A 19704-nucleotide genomic window follows, 5' to 3' on the forward strand; every position below is an offset into this window, starting at 1 on the left:
TCATTTAGGGGTAAACCTAAGTTTGTGCTTATGGCACATAACCGTTTTTACTTTTATTTACGTTTCGTCTTGGACTCGTCAGTGCAGAGCAGTTCAAATTGAACTGCTTAATGCAAACTTGAACGATTCAACTTGAACCGCTAAGCAGACGTAAAGTTAATGCTATTTGCAAAACACTTATTAATTGGCAACGAAGTGCCATGTCTTTGCTGACGTGCCTAACGAAAACGTTTTTCTTTTTAAATAACTATTTATTGGAATATGAGTTAAAATTAAATTATTATGAGTTAAATTGGGTGTTCAGCCACAAGTGGTGACTTTTCAGCCCTATTATATATATGATTTGGTTGTTACCATTAGGACATCATTTGCTTTCGCAATTCTGAGATTTTTGTGTAGGAAAAATTCTAAACCTACTTGTATTGTGTAATGAGGAAAAGGAACTTATATACTAACTTACTAACTAATACAGAGAACGAATCGATTCAATTGAAGATTGAATCGATTTTTGTCGGAATTTGCTTATAATATTATGAGACATTACATCTAATGGTTCTATATTTGTGAGTCTGTGTAACTCATTTGTACTAAATCAGGGAGGACGCTTCAAAAACATTTTCAGTATTTTATTTTGAATCCTTTGAAGCGTTTTCTTCCTGGTGGAACAACAACTTGACCAAATTGGTACTACATAAAGCATGGCTGGTCTGAAAATTTGTTTATAAATTAACAATTTGTTTTTTAGACAGAGCTTAGAATTTCTGTTTATAAGAGGATATAAACATTTAATATATTTATTACACTTTGCCTGAATTTTTTCAATGTGATCCTTGAAAGTGAGTTTTTTGTCATACGTTAAACCTAAGTATTTAGCGTGATCAGACCATGTCAATTCCAAGCCATTCAATTTGAGAATGTGATTATTGTTTGGTTTAAGAAAAGAAGCTCTTGGCTTATGAGGAAAGATAATTAATTGCGTTTTTGCTACATTTGGTTTAATTTTCCATTTTGACAGATAATCACTGAAAATATTCAAACTTCTTTGTAGGCGACTGCAGATCACTCTTAGATTTCTACCTGTGGCTAACAGACTTGTGTCGTCACAGAATAGCGATTTCTGACAACCAACGGGTAGATTTGGAAGATCAGAAGTGATAATATTATACAAGATTGGAGCTACGCTCGAACCCTGCGGAACACCGGCTCGTACGGGTAGCAATTCAGATTTACAATTCTGATAGCTAACCTGAAGAGTACGATCAGTTAAATAATTTTGATCAAATGAATAGGAAGCAGGACATCAGACATTTTTGCTATTAAACCTTTGTGCCAAACACTGTCGAATGCCTTTTCTATGTCTAGAAGAGCAACTCCAGTGGATAACATAGAAGATTTATCTGCTTTTATCATGTTCGTTACTCTGACAAGTTCATGAGTAGTTGAATGTTCATGACGAAATCCAAACTGCTCTGGTAAACAAATTGAATTCTCATTTATATGAGACATCATTCTCAACAAGATATTTTTTTCAAAAAGTTTACTGATAGAAGAAAGTAAGCTAATTGGTCGATAACTTGATGTTTCTGCTGGATTTTTATCAGGTTTCAGGATAGGAATTACTTTTGCGTTTTTCCATCTTTTTGGGAAGTAAACTAATGAAAAACACTTGTTGAAAATTTTAACCAGGAGTCTCAAGGCAACATTGGGAAGATTTTTAATAAGAATATCAAAAATCCCATCATTACCAGGAACCTTCATGTTTTTAAGTTTCCTAATAATTGATTTAATTTCATCAAAATTCGTCTCAATAATGTCATCTTGTGATAACACTTGGGTTGAAATATGCTCATATTTCAGTGAGACTTCATTTTCAATAGGACTCACAACGTTCAAATTAAAATTGTGGACACTCTCGAACTGCTGAGCAAGTTTTTGAGCTTTTTCGCCATTTGTAAGAAGTATTTGATTTCCTTCCTTGAGAGCAGGAATTGGTTTCTGAGATTTCTTAAGAACCTTAGAAAGTTTCCAGAAAGGTTTAGAATATGGATTAAGAAGTTCAACTTCTTTAGCGGAATTTTCATTTCGCAAAAGAGTAAATCTATGTTCAATTTCTTTTTGTAAATCCTTAACTATGTTTTTCATAGCAGGATCACGAGAACGGTGATATTGTCGTCGGCGAACATTCTTCAACCGAATGAGCAGTTGAAGATTGTCATCGATGTTAGGAGAATTTAATTTAGTTGGAGCTTTGGGAACTGAAAGATTTCTAGCCTCGATAATGCAATGATTCAAATTATCAATTGCTGTGTCGATGTTCGCAGAATTTTCTAAAATAATTTCATGATCCACATGATTTTCAATGTGAGATCTGTAATCCAACAAATTAGCTCTATGATAGTTGAATATAGAACTAATTGGATTAATTAAAGCTTCGTTGGAAAGTCTGAATGTCACAGAAAGATGATCTGAGTCAAAGTCAGCATGTGTAATCGGTTCACTACAAATGTGACTTTGATCCGTTAGAACCAGATCAATTGTAGACGGGTTTTTCACGGAAGAGAAACAAGTCGGATTACTGTGATGAAGAACTGTGAAGTAACCAGCTGAGAGTTGATTATGAAGTATTTTACCATTACTGTTATTTTGCCTACAATTCCACTGGACATGCTTAGCATTTAAGTCCCCTATTACGAAAAATTTCGGTCGATATCTTGTGAGTTTTTGCAAATCGCCTTTAAAGAAATTTAATTGTTCACCGGTGCATTGGAATGGCAAATATGCTCCAGCGATGAAATAAATTCCATGAATGGTTTCAACTTCGATTCCCAAGCTTTCAATAACTTTAGTATTGAAAGAAGGTAAAATTCGATGTTTAATTTGCCGTTGGACAAAAATGGCAACTCCACCACCCATTCCAGTAAACCTATCAAATCGATGAACCACATAATGTGGATTACTTTTCAATTTGACATTTGGTTTAAGAAAAGTTTCTGTCACAATGGCAATATGAATTTTGTGAACTTTGAGGAAATTATAAAATTCATCTTCACTCGATTTCAAAGATTGAGCATTCGAATTTAAAATATTCAAATAATTATTTAACATCACTGTTAAATTTTAAATTCATTATAATATTATTTGCAAATTGCCATCCGATTTGAAATGCTTCAAAAAGTGATGAAGTCGAATTCATTCGGATGATCATTTGAAAAAGTTGATCTTGTAGGTAGATCATTTTATTTTCAGTTATATCGCCTAAATCAACTTCATTTAAAGAAGCGAATGGCATTGAAGGAATATTTGTAGGTAGACTGCCATTAGAAAAAGATGATATGGCCGATCTACCTATTAATAAATTGTTTTCGTTAGAAGATGAACTGCAAGGCGGTCCTGTGTTTTGATTATTTACATTAGAATAATTAAGTGGTAGATTTCTACCTGTTATACTGGCATAACTGACATTAGAAGAAGATGATGACGAGGTCGATCGAGGTTGTTTTCGTTAGAAGACGAATTGGCAGGCGTACCTGTTTTTTGTTTTAAATTCGAAGAAATAAGTGCCTTAGAAGAATTGGGCGTGGCATTTGTAACGGTTTTTTGATTTTCAGGTATGTTCTGTAAATTTAAGGTCGTTCATTTGACTTGTTGTCTAAGCGAACGAGCGTTTAAAATTTTTTCCTTGACAAGACATTTCAAATAGTTGGATTTATGATTTCCATTGCAATTTGAACATGAAAATTTATCAGTGGTTTCATTCATTGGACAAACGTCTTTCGAATGCGATTTACCACAATTCAAACACCGTATATCCATATGACAATTTTTGGTTCCATGGCCGAAGCCTTGGCAACGACGGCATTGCGTTAAGTTTGCAATACGATTATGCCGTTTATAATGTTCCCAATGAATTTTAATGTGGGAAATAAAACGTACTTTTTCTAAAGTTTTCAAATTGTTTACATCACTTCGATTGAAGTGTATTAGGTAAAGTTCATGGGAAAATCCAGAGCGTGGTTTAGAAGTACCATTCGCTCTTTTTTTCATAAATATTACTTGGGACCAAGCAATTCTTTTATTTCATTTTTAATTTCATCAGTACTTTGATCATTTGATAAGCCTTTCAAGACAGCCTCGAAGGGTCTGTCTGATTTTATATCATATGAATAAAATTTATGAAGTTTCTCGGACAAATATCGGATAAGACGTTCGTAATTTTCCAATCCATCAACCAAGACTCGACATTCACCTCTTCGTCCGACTAGAAATGAGACTTTTACTTCCGGGAGAAAAGTGAAAAGCTCAGTACGGAATGCTCTGAAGTCGGAATCATCACCGTCACTGGTGGCATAGATTGTTGTTTTTTCCCAGAACGACAAGCGTTCATTTAGGGAATTTTTGAAGAATTTTCTTTTATGTCGCTACAATCGGATTCAGAATTCAGGTTGGACGCAGGCATTTTTGAAATGAATGAAATTTGAAATTAAATTAACTAGGCTAAATTAGTCTTCGATTAGACTCCTAGTTTGGAAAAGTCTTAATGAAGACTGATTTTGTGGTAGTCTTAATAAAGACTGATTAGTTCGAAGAATAGTTCTTTGAATAGCTAGCCTTAAAAAGGCTGATAATTTCTTAGTCTGGAAAGAGACTGATTATATTAGAATATCAATTTAACAATTAGAATTGTTAGTCTTTAAATGTTAGTGATTCAGGTAGCCTTGAAAAAGACTGAAGCCTTGAATCAATGAAACTCTAGGTAGCTAGAAAAGATTTCCAGGAGCCAAGAGCTATACGCGTGCGGTGCGAACGACTGTTCAACACCGACTTGCCTTAAGAACAAATCGATTACGCTAAGAACAAATCGTTTACGTGCAACCCTTAGAATGAATTTTTTTTCTATTTATACATTGAGATACCCGAACAGTATTTCAAACCTCAATTAGCGGATATCTATTATAATAAAATTTTTTGGACAAGGGATATCTGTGCAAAGCTTAAATTGAAGGAATATTAAAAAAATTAAACAGAGGCGATTTGAACCTATTCCAAAAACCGGGATTTTTTTATCTCACAAACCGGAAAAAAAAACTGGAAAACTGAAATCGGCAATTAACCTCCACTCTAGTATAGACATAGTTATTATTATTTCCGTGTTCTATATCTTAATCAGATGTAGATTTTTATGAAACAACATTTAATTTTGACTCAAAATTTCTCGAATTTAATAGAACTGTATGTTTAATTCCTTTAAAAGCATTTACTAACAAACATACGAGTAAAGAAACTATGATCATTTATTACTTTACCAGAACATGTGTAGTAGTAAATGTTTTTGAAACAACCAATCTTCCTAATTGAATTGAGCTCATAAAGTGTACTATCCATCCAAACCAACCTTACTCTCATTGAAGTAGTAGCACAAGCCCCAGAAATAATTATTGATAATATTCGATCCTGTCTCGCGTCTAGCCAAATCATTGAAGCCATCACCCCGGCTACTCCCTGCCGGGTATGTCGAAAGTGTCAAACGAGACATTAGCAAGGCAAACAGTGCTTGTGCGCATGTGCTCTCTTGAGCATCGTTTTTCTTGTTATGCTTTCACAGATTTTTGGAAAAGAATTGACCAAGACGACGACGACAACGGCGGCGGCGGCGACGGCTAAACATACACACAGCTTCATTGATTCGACTGGTGCCGAGAATCGGATTCTACTGGCACAATCCAGAATCGACAAAATATGTCCTCCGATGCCTTGCATTCTGGCGAAATGCTAGAATCGTCTCTCTTCGGTAGCACCTTGCTCAATCGAAGGCGAGGAAAAACATTGAGATTACATGTCCCAGCTACTGTCATTTTAGTGAATGAAAATGTGCTCTGTTCTGGCGAGAAGTTGTATGAACGGAAGGAAAAGAATGAATGATTTTGCGCTTTGGTGTGAAATGTTTGCAGGAAAAAAAAGGTTCCACTTGGGCACGTTCCGATAGCTAACATGACGGATTTGTATACCGGTACTAGCGAAGGCTCAAGAACGGTGAACGTTGTTGCTGAGTAGAGAAAAGCACCAACCAACAAGCCATCGTTTAATCGATATCTAGTCTGTGTGTAGTGCGTGGTATTGGATCGTTTTCCTATTTGCACGAAAATGAGTCCGGTCATCGAACCGAACCGTGTATAAAATATTCTATTTTGATAAGTAAAAAATTGCCACGGTCTTGAATGTCATGGCGCCCGTGAGTCACGATTTGCTATTCACTTGAAAAAAAGGAAGATGGATCTTCTATTACTTTGCCCATTGTATCCTTTCTTCACTGAAGATACCTTGTTTCGAAATTTTCGGTTTTCCACACTTTCATTAACGAAAGCAGGATGCGAGATATGCTCAGTAGCAGTTATCCGATCAAAATTTTCAATTTAAAGCGATTAAGCAAAATGTTTGAGTTACAGTAGGAATTCTTTTTTCGAACAACCGAAAAATTCCGACAATTTGTTCAAATCTGGTTGAATATTTAAAACTGAGAAATATTACTCAGACACTAGACTCAAATGCACATTTCGATTCAAGTAAAACTCAACTGCCCATGAATATCCGAGCATCATCGCAAACGCTGAGTTACGATAGTGTTTTTTTTTCATCTAAATCAATCAGAAACTTTCAAATATCCCCCGCCGAAGCCGATTCCTTCTTACGTGTTCTTCAATCGAAGTATGAGTCGCTGGTCACCAACGAAATTCAACTGGTCACATGTCAGATGCCAGGTCTGTATTCGTCAAAATTAACAGATTTTTTCTTTGTTTTTGCTTACTAAGTAAACAAATGTCGTGCTCCACTCTTCATATTAAACTTCCGCAGACTGCTTTCGAGTTTACAGAATTATTCTACCCTACTTGAAGATATTTGAAATGTTTACCTCTTTATGAGCATATAAGATAACGGTGCCCCCATTCATCTCAGCTTCAGTAGTAATCTCATATACGAACCCCATTGGTTGAAGGGAGATCAGCTCTCAGTCTCTGTTCGACTTTAATAGTAAGATGAAATTAGTTGCAGTCGCTTCGAGTTTTATGCCTCGCTATAACAGCAGTATTGCACAATTTTCGAAATAATTTTCTGCTTCTTAGAGCCGAAGCAAAGATTTTGCGTTCGATTTTATCACAATTCGTTGACTGAAAGTCGAGTAATCGGTGAAATAACATGACAACTCTACTAATGTGATGATTCTTGGTACAATAGCCCTACACCCAAGCAAGTTTTGATATGTGAAAACCAACTGGCCACTATCATATTGTCCCCTCAGGTCCTTCTATAAGAGTGTTTCACTTTCTTCGTTCGTTCGTTCGCTGTGAAACATAGGACAATTGAACAAATAATCATCTCACTAGATGATTTACCTCATTGTTTTGCAACGAAACACCTTCGTTTCGGTACCATGAAGAAATTTTATATTAAAATAAATGTAAAAAAGTACAATTAGGTTTTGCGCGAACATGACATAACCTCACAAAAATGAACAAAATGAACTAATTTTGACAACTATCAGTGGTTTGTTTATGTGTTTACTTCTGGTGTATAGACACAAAATTTAGAAGCAAATAAACGAATTTTCATCTTATTCTTTTAACCAATGCATTTAAATGGAATTGTTGATGAATGGTAAAGCTGATATGATCAACGGTACGGTTACATTACAAGTTACATAACACTTAGAAATATCGCATCACTTCTTACGCATTTCATCCACAAATACGTACAAATCTTCAAACCGCGAAAGTCTGCTTAGGATCTGATGTTCTCTCGAACGTTTTCCGACTATCGATAACGAAAGCTTACTTCACGAAAAAGCCTGGATCAATTATCCGACTGGTCTTACAAGCCACTTGTCGTATGCTTGAGCCCCGACGTGGAAGGATTCTTAGTGTCCGTAGGTTCGTAGCACCAGTCATGTAATGGATCTGTACGATATGATTCGGCTTCGAATTCTGTTGAAACAGATGTTCAAATTCAAAAGATTTTTTTTTAATTATTTGAATTTTTGGTGGTTGTTTAAAGTCGTTGGGACCTAGTATTTTACATGTAAAAAGGGTGTACGAAATTTGAAAATAATTGATCAAGTAGTTTTCGAATGACGATGGACACGGACTTCCAAAACCTGCTTTCGAGAAAAACGCGTTTAAATTGCATTGTCTATAAAATCGAAAGAAACAATTTATTGTTCTAGGGAGCCCGTAAAGTCTAACAATTTTCAATAATCATATTTTTTCTTTTGTATTTTGTTATAATAAACAACATTTCAAGAATGGTTTGTCAAGTTTTTAAGTCAACCGAAGTAGAAATCTTGGGTCTGTGCGCCGAGTTCTTGCTTCTTCACAGTATCAGATTTGCATAGATGAAGTCTCATAACTTCCAGAATAAATTGAATAACGCGTATAACCACGTGGCTCGCTCTGCGTATTACCTTTTTCCTCCGTTCTCTCTGGAAAATGTGCAAAATGATGTGGCCGGGTGGCCAAGAAAGTTTTGATATTTTCGGTTACAAGTTTGACTATATCACTTAAAATCCGCTTGTTTGGCAACCTTGCTGAACCGATTTTATTTCTATCTCATGTTTCGTTACGTTTCCAGGAAACTGGAGCAGAAAAAAATGGCGCTTGCATAGAAATCCACTTACCTTCACAAAAATAACATTCACTTCATTTTTATCGCGACAACATATATGTTTTTATGCACTAATCGCATCTAAATTAAATTATCTAGACATTGTCAGGATAGATTTTTGATCCATGTTTTTGAAGGCGAGATATTCAATGAACAAGTTGAAAGACGGTGTTTTCAGCTATGCAATTCTTCCTTCAGAAAAAAAGACTTTCCCGACCGCTAATGTCAATGAATCATTCTGAAATTTGCACACAATAATCTAAACTAATTATCTAAGAGATTGTTAGTTGGGTTTTTTGATATTCGTCACCATTTCTGAGAAAATCAGATTTGAAGCGTGCAAAATAGCCCTCTAAAACGCCCTAAAACACACTGGCCTCAGCCCTCAACGTGGCCAAGCTCATAATAATAAAGGAACTACTACAACTTTTTTTTAATAAATACGTTTATTTCTTAAGGCAGTTTACCATCTACTACAACTTGTTGTTACTTTTTTCCATGAGTGAGAGGTGCTATCATTACTATCCAGCGAATAAAAAAAGAGGCAATGATACACTAATCTTGCCTTCGTCCATTGATTCGGTGTCGCTGTTTTTGGAAACATCGTTGCGGGGTTTTCCTGTCTTATTTTAATGTTTCCTCAAGTTGCGTTCGTTGTTTGCGGAAGCAGACATTCCTTGTTGTTACGCATGATGGATTCTTTGAAGGTGCTTTATTCTTGTAAAGCTCTTGAACGTATATAACACTATTCGTTTTATTCAGTTGAAGCAAATATACCTGCCTTAAATCGAGATGATTTCACTTCTCAAGCAAGTTTTCATTTTATTGTGCCGAAGGTCGAAAGCGTTAGGTTATCTCATTACGAAATCGTCGCATTGTTCACACAGTGTATTGTTCATTGTTTCTGTCGCTTCGCCCGTAAATGGCTTATTTTGTCAACTGTCTCGGACGAGGTATGACAGCAAGCTGAGACTGATACCAAGCTCACATATAAAACATAACATTTATTACCACTTATACTGACAGCCTTACGTCTTGTAAAACGTTGGAAACTTATTTCTAGGCTCTCAACATTCTGTAAGTTCTTCTTAACCTGTAGAATTTGAGGTAAGATAGATTCTCATTGTTTAAGTCGTTTCAATCGTTTCAATGTTTAACCGTGTAATCATGTCGTAAAGGAATGCTGCGGGAGTTATGATTCGAGCTTGAAGGCTAGCTGTTGTGATTCGTTTCAAAGAGAAATTCCGGCCACGAAATTACTTTACGAATGGATTCTTATAATTCTTTTTCATTACTTTAAGCTGGATTTATCAAAAATTTTTTCAGTTCTTCGGGGCTCGAACATAGGACATTTGGCTCATGGTACCCAGGCGATTCAACTAGTTTTATGAAAATCAGTTGAAAAATTAATTTCAACCAGAATCGATCAAATGAATCTTTTCAATTAGCAATGAAATAATCAGATGGACGAAGACGGCCGGTCACATAAACAGTATTCTTGAATCATTCGATAAAATTCACTCAGATGCGTGAGGTCCTATTTCGAGTGGTTCGTGTTTGTCCGTAGTTAGATAAACATTGGCCGTTGCTATCTGACTCGAGTCACATGAAGTAGTCGCACTCCATTTCAAGATTTAGCACAATCAAATTGTGCATTCTACCAGCCTGTGTGTATTTGTTTACTTTGTTCGGGACACCGGTCTCTTATTAGCGCCATCCAACGAGAAATCGATTAGTGCCGTATTGTACGCTGGGTTTTGATGGCTGTATGCTAATGATTTGTTTACTATGCTGTTGTTTATGATGCTACCAGCGAGTCAGATGGACAGCAAGTGTGTGCCACTGCTATTAGGGACAGACTGAGGCTAAAAGTAGACTTGGTTGGTCGCAAACCATGACGGAGCTAGGCATCGGATGATATTGTTTGCTTGTTATAATGTCCCAAGACTATAAACGAGACATCACGTCTGCTGTCCTAAAGATGTTGTTCTACTACCGCCGCTTCATCGTTCTATGCTAGCTAAATACTGCACTACTTTGATTCGTGGCAACATTCACAGAAGAAAAAAAACCGAGACATTTGACGGGATCTCTCATCTCACAGACTTGAACAAATAAATCATTGAATCTTGCCTGCCGAACGCGGAGATAAGTCTGTCTAGAATAATAATTTAGCGGGTGATAAGTAACCGGAATTCCACCGGGCTAAATGTAAACATTTTAGTTGATAAGCTATTCACTCCCGCTATACTGTGTGACTTATACTCGACCAGGTTCATTGCAAATATTTTTCAAACTTGCTAAGGTAAATGTCTATTTAGTTATACCCTGCAAACTTTGAATTGACTTTGATGTGAAAGTACAAAACTGTCCCACCAACCACCATATTTGAAGTGATACCGTACAAAATTGTCTTATCTTTAAGCCGAATAAGAAGAAGCATTACTCTGAATATATGTAGACTACAGCAACATAAGTCAAAAGCTTATCACGTTTTAATAGCGGTGATAGCACACAACATTAAACAGTATTGGGACCAGCCGACATGGAGTATGAGTGATGAACTGTAGATAGTGTAGCTGTAATGTTTTTTTTTTCGTTGCGAATTAGAGCGACCGAAAGAAATGACACGTCTTACGTCGATCATTCAGGTGCTTAGTGCGCATAAGGTGCAAAGAAACTCCATCAAAACATCGACATTACCCAGGTAACCAGTAAGCACTAATAATGGCATTAAAATAGCCTTTTATGAGCACCGAAAATGCTTACAGCTCTGTATCTGCATTCTGAAAGCTCATCTGTTGTAAATCAATCATAATACAGCTTTCAGAATGCATACCAGTCATAAATAAGCATTATATATGAATAGCCGCATATTTTGCCAAAGTCGGCCTGAATTTAGTCTTAAGTGCGATTGAAAAGCCAATTAGCGATTATTTGCTGTCATAATGCGGCATTGGTAGTGCGGCATAACTTCCGGTAAAGCTTTCACCGTGTGAAGACGTCGTGATCCGTTTTCGAATATTTCGCAATAAAGAAAGAAAGGATTTTTTATCCGTGATGAGCTGACATCGCGAGACTATCACTGGTAGTTTAGTAAAAGTTGAGTCCAAAAACAGTACTAATGGAATTACTGGTAGTTGCCGAGAAAAATCCGAATCCTCTCATTACAATTGAGCTATTTCGGCGAGGAAACCACATCCTAGGACCATCCCGATCCTGCTGTGGCTGTATGTCGAAACAAATAGCATCAGTCACAATTTTTCTTGAGTTTTTGTGAATCAAAACGAAATGCTCGGATATGAAGCGAACCTGACTTGTTAGATCAGAACTTTATCTATAAGAAACACTACTTTCAAAGAATTCATTACTCTTAATCTATAGAATGAATCAAGTGATCAATGAAATTTTTCAAAGTTTCGCTAATGGCTCCATACTGTTTTACTTTTTCATTTAAAACGAAATCTTTCATCAAATACAAAAAGGGCACAGATCTCCAAACATCAAGTGGAACTAGCCATTTGAGCCAAATTGTTCTAATTCCTGATTAGATTATAGAAAAAAACATTCAGTATTGATTTTTTTTCAGAGTGCACAATCGATTATTTGAAATTGTTACTATTCGGTAAACAGTTTCAGAGTTACAACGATTTAAACATTTTAAACAGAGATGGTTTGTACAAAAAAGCACATATTTTGTTTCAAATTTCTTCCCGTTTCGCCTTCGTCTCATCAGTGCTTGAAATAGTTCAATTTGAACTACCATACCAGCCTAGCAGCTCAATTTAAATTGCTAAATAGACGCAAAGTTTACGTGAATTTATGTAACAACTTTTAGGATATTGCACCGAGGTGTAATATCCTTTTCGATGGCTAGAATGAAAACAAGTGACGACTGACTACTGTACTACTGTACAAAAATCACATATTTTGTTTCAATTTCAAAATAGATTACAAGAATCTTTTGAAAATTTTTGAAATCATTACACAGAGTATTTTTGGAGCTACACCGATCGAAACCATACACCCGAAACTTGAGCCTCTGAAAAAAGAATTAAAGTAAATAATGTTTCAGAAAGCTTCAGAGAACAAGGCGGGTGGGTAATTCCATACATAACCGGATTGACGTGAAAACGAATAAGAATGGCACCGCAAGCACTATCCAAAATAATAAACATTTTAACTAGAGTTGCTTTAATCGTTACCTCTACCATGCATATGACATAGTACAGGATGGGCCAATTTAAGTGAAATCATCGGACAACCCAATGACTTTTGACAGAATTTTCAAATCGACTAATGATATACCGCGTTGGAAGCGTCATTCCAAGACAATTTTACCATAGAACAGTACACACCAAAAGAACGCACTGACATTGTTTATGAAATGGCCGAGAACAAGACAAACTTTTGGCAAAAAATCATTATGTCAGATGAGAAACATTTCACGTTAAATGGATTCGGTAATAAGCCAAATTATCGTATCTATGCTACTGAAAATCCTCAATTAATTTAGGAACAACCTATATACGACCAAAAAGTTTCAGTTTGGGGTGGTGTATGTACGAATATGGTGATTAGTCCCTATTTTTTTCCAACACGAAGATGGAACAATAAAAACTGTTAATGGCGATCGTTATAGAGCCATGATAAAAATGATTTTGTGATGCCCATTGTTCGTGAAAATGGTTTAAATGGCTACTGGTTTCAACAGGACGGTGCAACATGCCATACAGCTCGACTAACAATCGATTTGTTATGATCATTGTCATAGCTTTTGACTTTTGACTTTTTTTGTGAGGCTATTGTAAGGCCAACGTAAGCCAAGGGCCATAGCTCACCTCAAAGACAACATACGACGTGAAATCGCCGTCATCTCGATAGCTGTAACATATCTCCAAAATTATAATTGAACTCAAAATAAATAGAAATGTTTTTTTTTCATATATTTTGTTCAGAAACAAATGCTTCCACTTTAAATGGCCCACCCTGTATCACGCTTATTGTTAATTGTACAGTGGCCTACTAGCTCGTGGAACTGAAACTTGACGATGCAGACTATTTTCAGTAATTTTCTTAAAGGGTCGTGTACAATATTAACCAACATTTGAGTCAAACTTAAGGCGAGAGTTTTAAAACATAGCGATAAATCAGAAATCACCGTCTTGGTTTTTGGAATGCTCTAAAGCATCAATTTCCAAATCCCAATTGACAATCCAGCAAGACGTCATCTTGTATTTGAAAATTCCCTCAACCATCACTTTTTGACATATATTTGTCATACTCGTTCTAATAATACCAAAATACCATAAATTTTTGAGACCTACTCGTCGAACTCATTCTAAAATGCCCATTTGTAGAGATTTGAAACAATATTGACAAACTGGAGCGAAATATAAAATGTCTTGGAATTTACATTTCGATAAACCGAAGTTATTTTTGACATCCACTCATCAAGCTTAAGTGTTTGTTTTACTAACGAATAAAACGTGTCGTAAGCCCACTGTACTCAATTACGGAAAATATTCCGTATTTCTATGTGTCGATATTTTGCACGATACGCTTTGTGCGATGATTCGTTCAATTGATACGGTGTGGATTTTGCGCGCTTTATTTTAGCGCTCAATTTCACCTTAATGCTCGTTCATACTAAACATTTCAGAAATCTCCAATTTCGTGTTATTTGTGGTTGTCTTCTACTACTGATAATTTTATCGTAAATTTCTGAACATATTTTTGATTGTATGATAAAAAAAAACTCTAAGTACCTGCATGGAATACAACAAGAGATTTTCACGATTAAGCTCAGCCCATTCTTGCACAGAGTGAATTTTGAAAAGGTGCCGTAGTAAAGTGTGACGTATTCACGTCAAAAAGTCTTACATGCTAAAAACAACAAAACAATCGTTTTTTTTATTTGAAGTAAACCGTTTTTATGAATAAAATCTCCGAAGCCGATTTCTTGAACCAAAACTTTTTGTATGGGAGCTTCAGATCGGATACTCTAAAATCTCGTTTTTACGAGTACCATGGCAGGTATTTGGATGAGTGTTTCCTCTAATGTAAAAGAGAACATTTTTTACATTAATTCCGGTCTGAAATCCACGGAGATTGCAGCTTGATGAATGACAGATGGTCTCACGGATCGATTTCTTATTAGTCGTGTTCTGGAGCCGCATTGTGAAATTCGATATGAACGGTGTTTTGTACGCACGCTGAATACGATAAGAAGCTCAAAATTCATTTGCGCAGAACTTCCGTACATGTACAACTGAGTACGGCCGGGGCGTAGTTCAATGTATTCTGTCTTGGATTGAACCACGCCTCGGCTGTGCACAGTTGTACATGTTTGGAATTTCTGCGCATTTAAAATGCTTTCTGAACCGCATTCAGAGTAGTTCATTTGGTTAAACAATTTCTCTAGAAAGTTGCCAGTCCCATTTTTTAACTTTTTCATGTCTGCTATTTCTTTAGTCTGGTTTTCGCTTTGCTTATAAAACAGTTTCAAAAAATATCCACAATGTTTTATACATTGTTACCGTTTTGTGCGTGCATTTAGATTTGCCATTCTTTTTCCAATCTGATTGTATATCTGTATATGCCATAAAATTTGTACTAAATTTAAATAATCCGTTAAATTTTTATATGTGAGAATATGAAAAAATATTATTTACGTGAAGTATGATCAAAAGAATACCTTTTTCAGGAATCAGAACAAATCGGTTCAAGTGGCACGTTCCCCTAGTTATCAGGAGATTTCTGCCTTGCCGTGGCTTCTCATCATTTTCCTGATAGGAAGGAAAGGATAAAAGGAACATGAAAGAGAACTGTGAAGTGGATGAGGTGGAAAAACAATACAAAACAATAAGAAACAAATCGTTCTTCAGGTGCCAAAATGCACATTTAATAGAACCTCCAACCCCCGAGAGTACTCAGAGACTTAACAAAAGCTACACCATTCTGCACTCCCGGAAGAATGCAGAACGATTCGCAATATGTATGAGCAGAATTAAATTCAACGCCTCATAAGGGATGTCAAACAATCTGCTAAAAACCCTTTTTGGGACATAACGGAAAATAATTCATTTCAAGAAGAATGATGAGCCCCTCCGACTTTAGTTTCCTACCGCATTTGGTGAGAAATGATAGAATATCCTTCAATTTTAGCTCCCCATACACGTACTCAACCATGTATGGAGAACCAAAAACCCGGATACTTAGTTGGGTCAATGCGGGATCATCAGATGAGATGAAGTAACGTAATCTCATTCACACAAATCACACGAATAATATTCAGCACGCTGAATAGTAGCCATGTGACAGTTTAGTTTGAAATGTTCATTCAGAGTTCTGACCAGAACACTGCAATGATTCTTGGAACTCAGACTCAAATCTGGTAAAAATGCTTCTATCTGAGCGCATATCCACCGATCAAATTCCAATATTGTCACCAAGAAGCTGTTCACTACGTGTGAGCCTTGTGTGAAAACTACTAACAGGACATCAACAACCAAAACCAATGGAAATTTTTCTACCTAAACAATGAGCTTGCCGGTTCTGTATAACTAGGAGAATCTTTAATCGTGTAAAATTAATAAATGAGAAAAATGGCCATTTTCTTTCGCGTTTCGTCTTCGACTCAACAGTGCCGTAGCAGTTTAAATTGAGCTGTCATTCCTTCCTAGCAATTATTTCTTTTGAACAAGACGAAAACAAATTAGCCGTCTACTGAATTTGTTTACAGTTGTCTTGATTTATTACTTATTCGGGAAGATTCGTACTTTTGCATATAATCCAATGAACTAATCTATCGTTTTTCATTTCTTCCAACAGGTACTGGTGAATCGGGTAAATCTACATTCATCAAACAGATGCGAATTATTCACGGTAGCGGTTACTCGGACGAAGACAAGCGTGGCTTTATCAAACTAGTGTACCAAAATATTTTTATGGCAATGCAGTCGATGATTCGGGCGATGGACCTGCTGAAGATACAGTACAGTGATCCAGCGAATGTGGTAAGTTCGGTTTGCTGTTTCTTGCGCTCTACCAACCGAGTTACATTCTGTCGATTGTTTTAGGAACACGCGGAACTGATACGAAGCGTAGATTTTGAGACGGTAACCACATTCGAACCGCCATATGTTCAAGCAATCAAGGATCTATGGGCCGAAGCCGGTATCCAAGAATGCTACGACAGGAGGAGAGAGTATCAGCTAACAGATTCAGCCAAATAGTAAGTAGTCTTTGTGCTCCGGTTTGATGAATCCTGTCTTATACACGGAAATAATAAAATCTCCCTTCCGGGAGGTTGTCGGCACACTTCGTAGTCGTATTTCAGTACTCGTTTACGATAGATTTCTTGCAGCACACTAGTCTAGTATGGTATCCAACATATTTAACAAATTATTTATTCGTTCAATTTTTTTACATCTCGCAACACTACGAACAATTTGACGTTAAAATAGTTACCTTATGGAAATAGACCGTGTGGCGGCGACCAACTATCTTCCGACGGAACAAGACATTCTGAGAGTGCGTGTGCCCACGACAGGAATTATCGAGTATCCCTTCGATCTGGAGGAGATCCGGTTTAGGTACCCACTGATATCATATGGCTTCGATTTGGTTTCCCTATCGATATATGGAATCTTCGTTTTGATTTCGGGCGATTGTTGCGTTTACTTTTTATTTTGTTTGTTTTTGTGCCTGTGTTCTTTAACCATACAACCATACAACCAACTAATACCCAACTCGTTCAGCATGGCAAGTTTATGTTCGCTCAATAACGGCCAACTCTAATCGTACTAAAACCATCCATTGTTCCTAATCTTCCATTCTTCGGTGCATCATGATCTAATCTTTCACTCATGCCCAGAACGAAGCTGCACGCAAAATTATCATTTTACTTGTTTGATTTACTTCATGATTGTCTGAAATATTCGTGCCTGTGCATCTAAGTGTGTTTTTATTTTTTGAATGGGAAAACTGCACTTCCAATGAGGATGATTGCCGTTTGTTCTTTTGTGATTGTATTTGTTCGCATTTTCATCTGGATGCCTTGTGTTGTCAGTGTTGTTCTCAATCATCTAAGAAATGGAAAAGAATTCTGAGTACGCTTTAACATAGTCGAGTTCACATCAGAGGCGCTACCAGCACATGTTTCCATCACACACAGCTTAAATCGAGGAATTTTGACAGTTTTTCTCACTCACGTGAAATGGTAGCACGCTTTCCATCGTCCGCAGTTACTTATTACCTCGAGTCCGCACTAACAGTTCGACCCGCTTCCCACAAATCATTGGTGGTTTTCGACGTTTGTCTTAGCGTCCGGCCGCCGGCGTTTGTATGTGTACCTCGCGTGCAGTACAGCCAGCAGTCACTCTGTCTGTGAATGTTTTCCATGCGCTCGTTGTCGAATCGATCTGCCTGCGCTGCTTTGTTGAGTAACGGCAGCGATCGTTTCCATGTAAGTTTTTCGGCCGTCCTTTGATCTCTGGCATGACGAGGCTGGGTGCGCGCTGTCGATGCTGTCTATCACATGATTCTGTACTGTGTGTCTGTGTGCATTAGGTTTCGCTTGACTTCCCATGCGGGTACTGCTGGTCTGATAGAAGGATTATCTGTATAGGAATGTTTTCCGTAGACTACACGTCGGTTATCGACTGATAAGGATGCAAATTAGTGACTAGATATGAATTTTGGTAGGAGAGAGAAAAAAAACTTTAAAATAATCTATAGAAGGTGTGATTGTACTTGTATCCTATACAGAATTGCACTACTGTCAGTGTCAGTGGTTTCAATAGAAATTTTTAATCTCATAAAATCTCAAAGCTGCTGTAAATATTGTTTTTACTCTACTCTGGTTTCCTAGAATAAGTGGGATGAAGATCGCGTTTAGAGGTTTTGAGTTTCCAAATTCAATAAGGTTAGGTTTTTATTAGACCTTTACTTGGTAAACAAATAACTGTTCACTATTTAAAATAAAACGTTCCACGTTCCTCCAAATATCTTGAGTCGTCTTCTATGTTTTCTGCTTAATATCATTGTGATTGAAATTTTGTCCAACATTCGCGTTACATGTCCAGTAAACTTACTCACATTTATAATTTATTTTATACGTATTCCTCCGAACTCTGATTATTTTAGAAATCCCGCAGAAAATTTAAAGAGGATAGGTTTAAAAACGTGCTTCATCCACCTAGCAGTGAGATGATACCTTTTCTTATCGATCCACATATTTTCTACCTCATATGTAAGGGTTATCACTTGAATTCAATGATAATGCATAATTTTCAATATAAGGTATAAAACGTTACAGTCGAACAATTAAGGTGAAATGTAGCGGAATGCGCGAATCGCGTTTTTGATCAATTATTCAAAAACTAGACCGATTTTCGAAAAACCAAAAACACTTAAGTTTTCGAAATCAAATTTATCACAACTAAGTATTCTTAGAATTTTAAAATTTGGCTTTGCCGACCCGTAATTGGTTTTTGAAATGTATAAACAGTTACTATTCCGTTCGACGGGGATGGTTTTAGAACTGAAAAGTAGTGTTTGTAGCAGAGTTTCACAAAGAATCTGAAAATGCAACTCCAAATTTTAAAATTTTAGGTAAAACAACCATAATTTGAAAAAGTTGACATAAACTTTTCCTTTTCCTTTTACTTGCGCGCTGCTGTTTCGTATTGAGGTGGTGTGAGAAATACACGGTGGACTCGGTGGCATTATATCGTGATCAAAAATTACATATCAAATAATGACGCGAATTTATGCAGCAATGGGTTTTGTGTTGAAATGAAAACGAGTTGTATACAATAAAATGGGTATTGTAAGAAGTCGTCTATTTTCTAAGTAAGTCATTTATAATGCTAAAAATGTCCAACTCTGTTGAGCTCAATGCATTGATGTTGCTGAAGCAATAATGCTTGGCTGTGTAATATCATATAATAGGTATTATTTTAGATTGTAGCAATTTTTATACCAAAACTAAAACTTCAACCTTTACAGGCTACGGAATGAAATGAATACAAGTCAAATATTATCGTT

The 19704-nt window shown here is 36.4% G+C and overlaps 1 protein-coding gene across 6 annotated transcripts in view; it reads left to right on the forward strand.

Moving 5' to 3' along the window:
- Positions 1-19704, forward strand: part of LOC131437966 (guanine nucleotide-binding protein G(q) subunit alpha) — a 63706-nt gene that overhangs the window by 26031 nt on the left and 17971 nt on the right. For 4 of the 6 annotated variants that reach the window (XM_058607677.1, XM_058607676.1, XM_058607673.1 and 1 more), the window contains exons 3-4: positions 16486-16670; positions 16734-16888. In XM_058607677.1, the coding sequence (XP_058463660.1) occupies positions 16486-16670; positions 16734-16888 (340 nt within the window). Of the gene's footprint in view, positions 1-16485; positions 16671-16733; positions 16889-17120; positions 17250-19704 lie in introns of all 6 variants that reach the window. The other 2 variants (XM_058607678.1, XM_058607675.1) reach the window with 1 other exon arrangement.

This window comes from Malaya genurostris, chromosome 3 (genome assembly GCF_030247185.1).
Source record: "Malaya genurostris strain Urasoe2022 chromosome 3, Malgen_1.1, whole genome shotgun sequence".
NCBI classification, from domain to species: domain Eukaryota; kingdom Metazoa; phylum Arthropoda; class Insecta; order Diptera; family Culicidae; genus Malaya; species Malaya genurostris.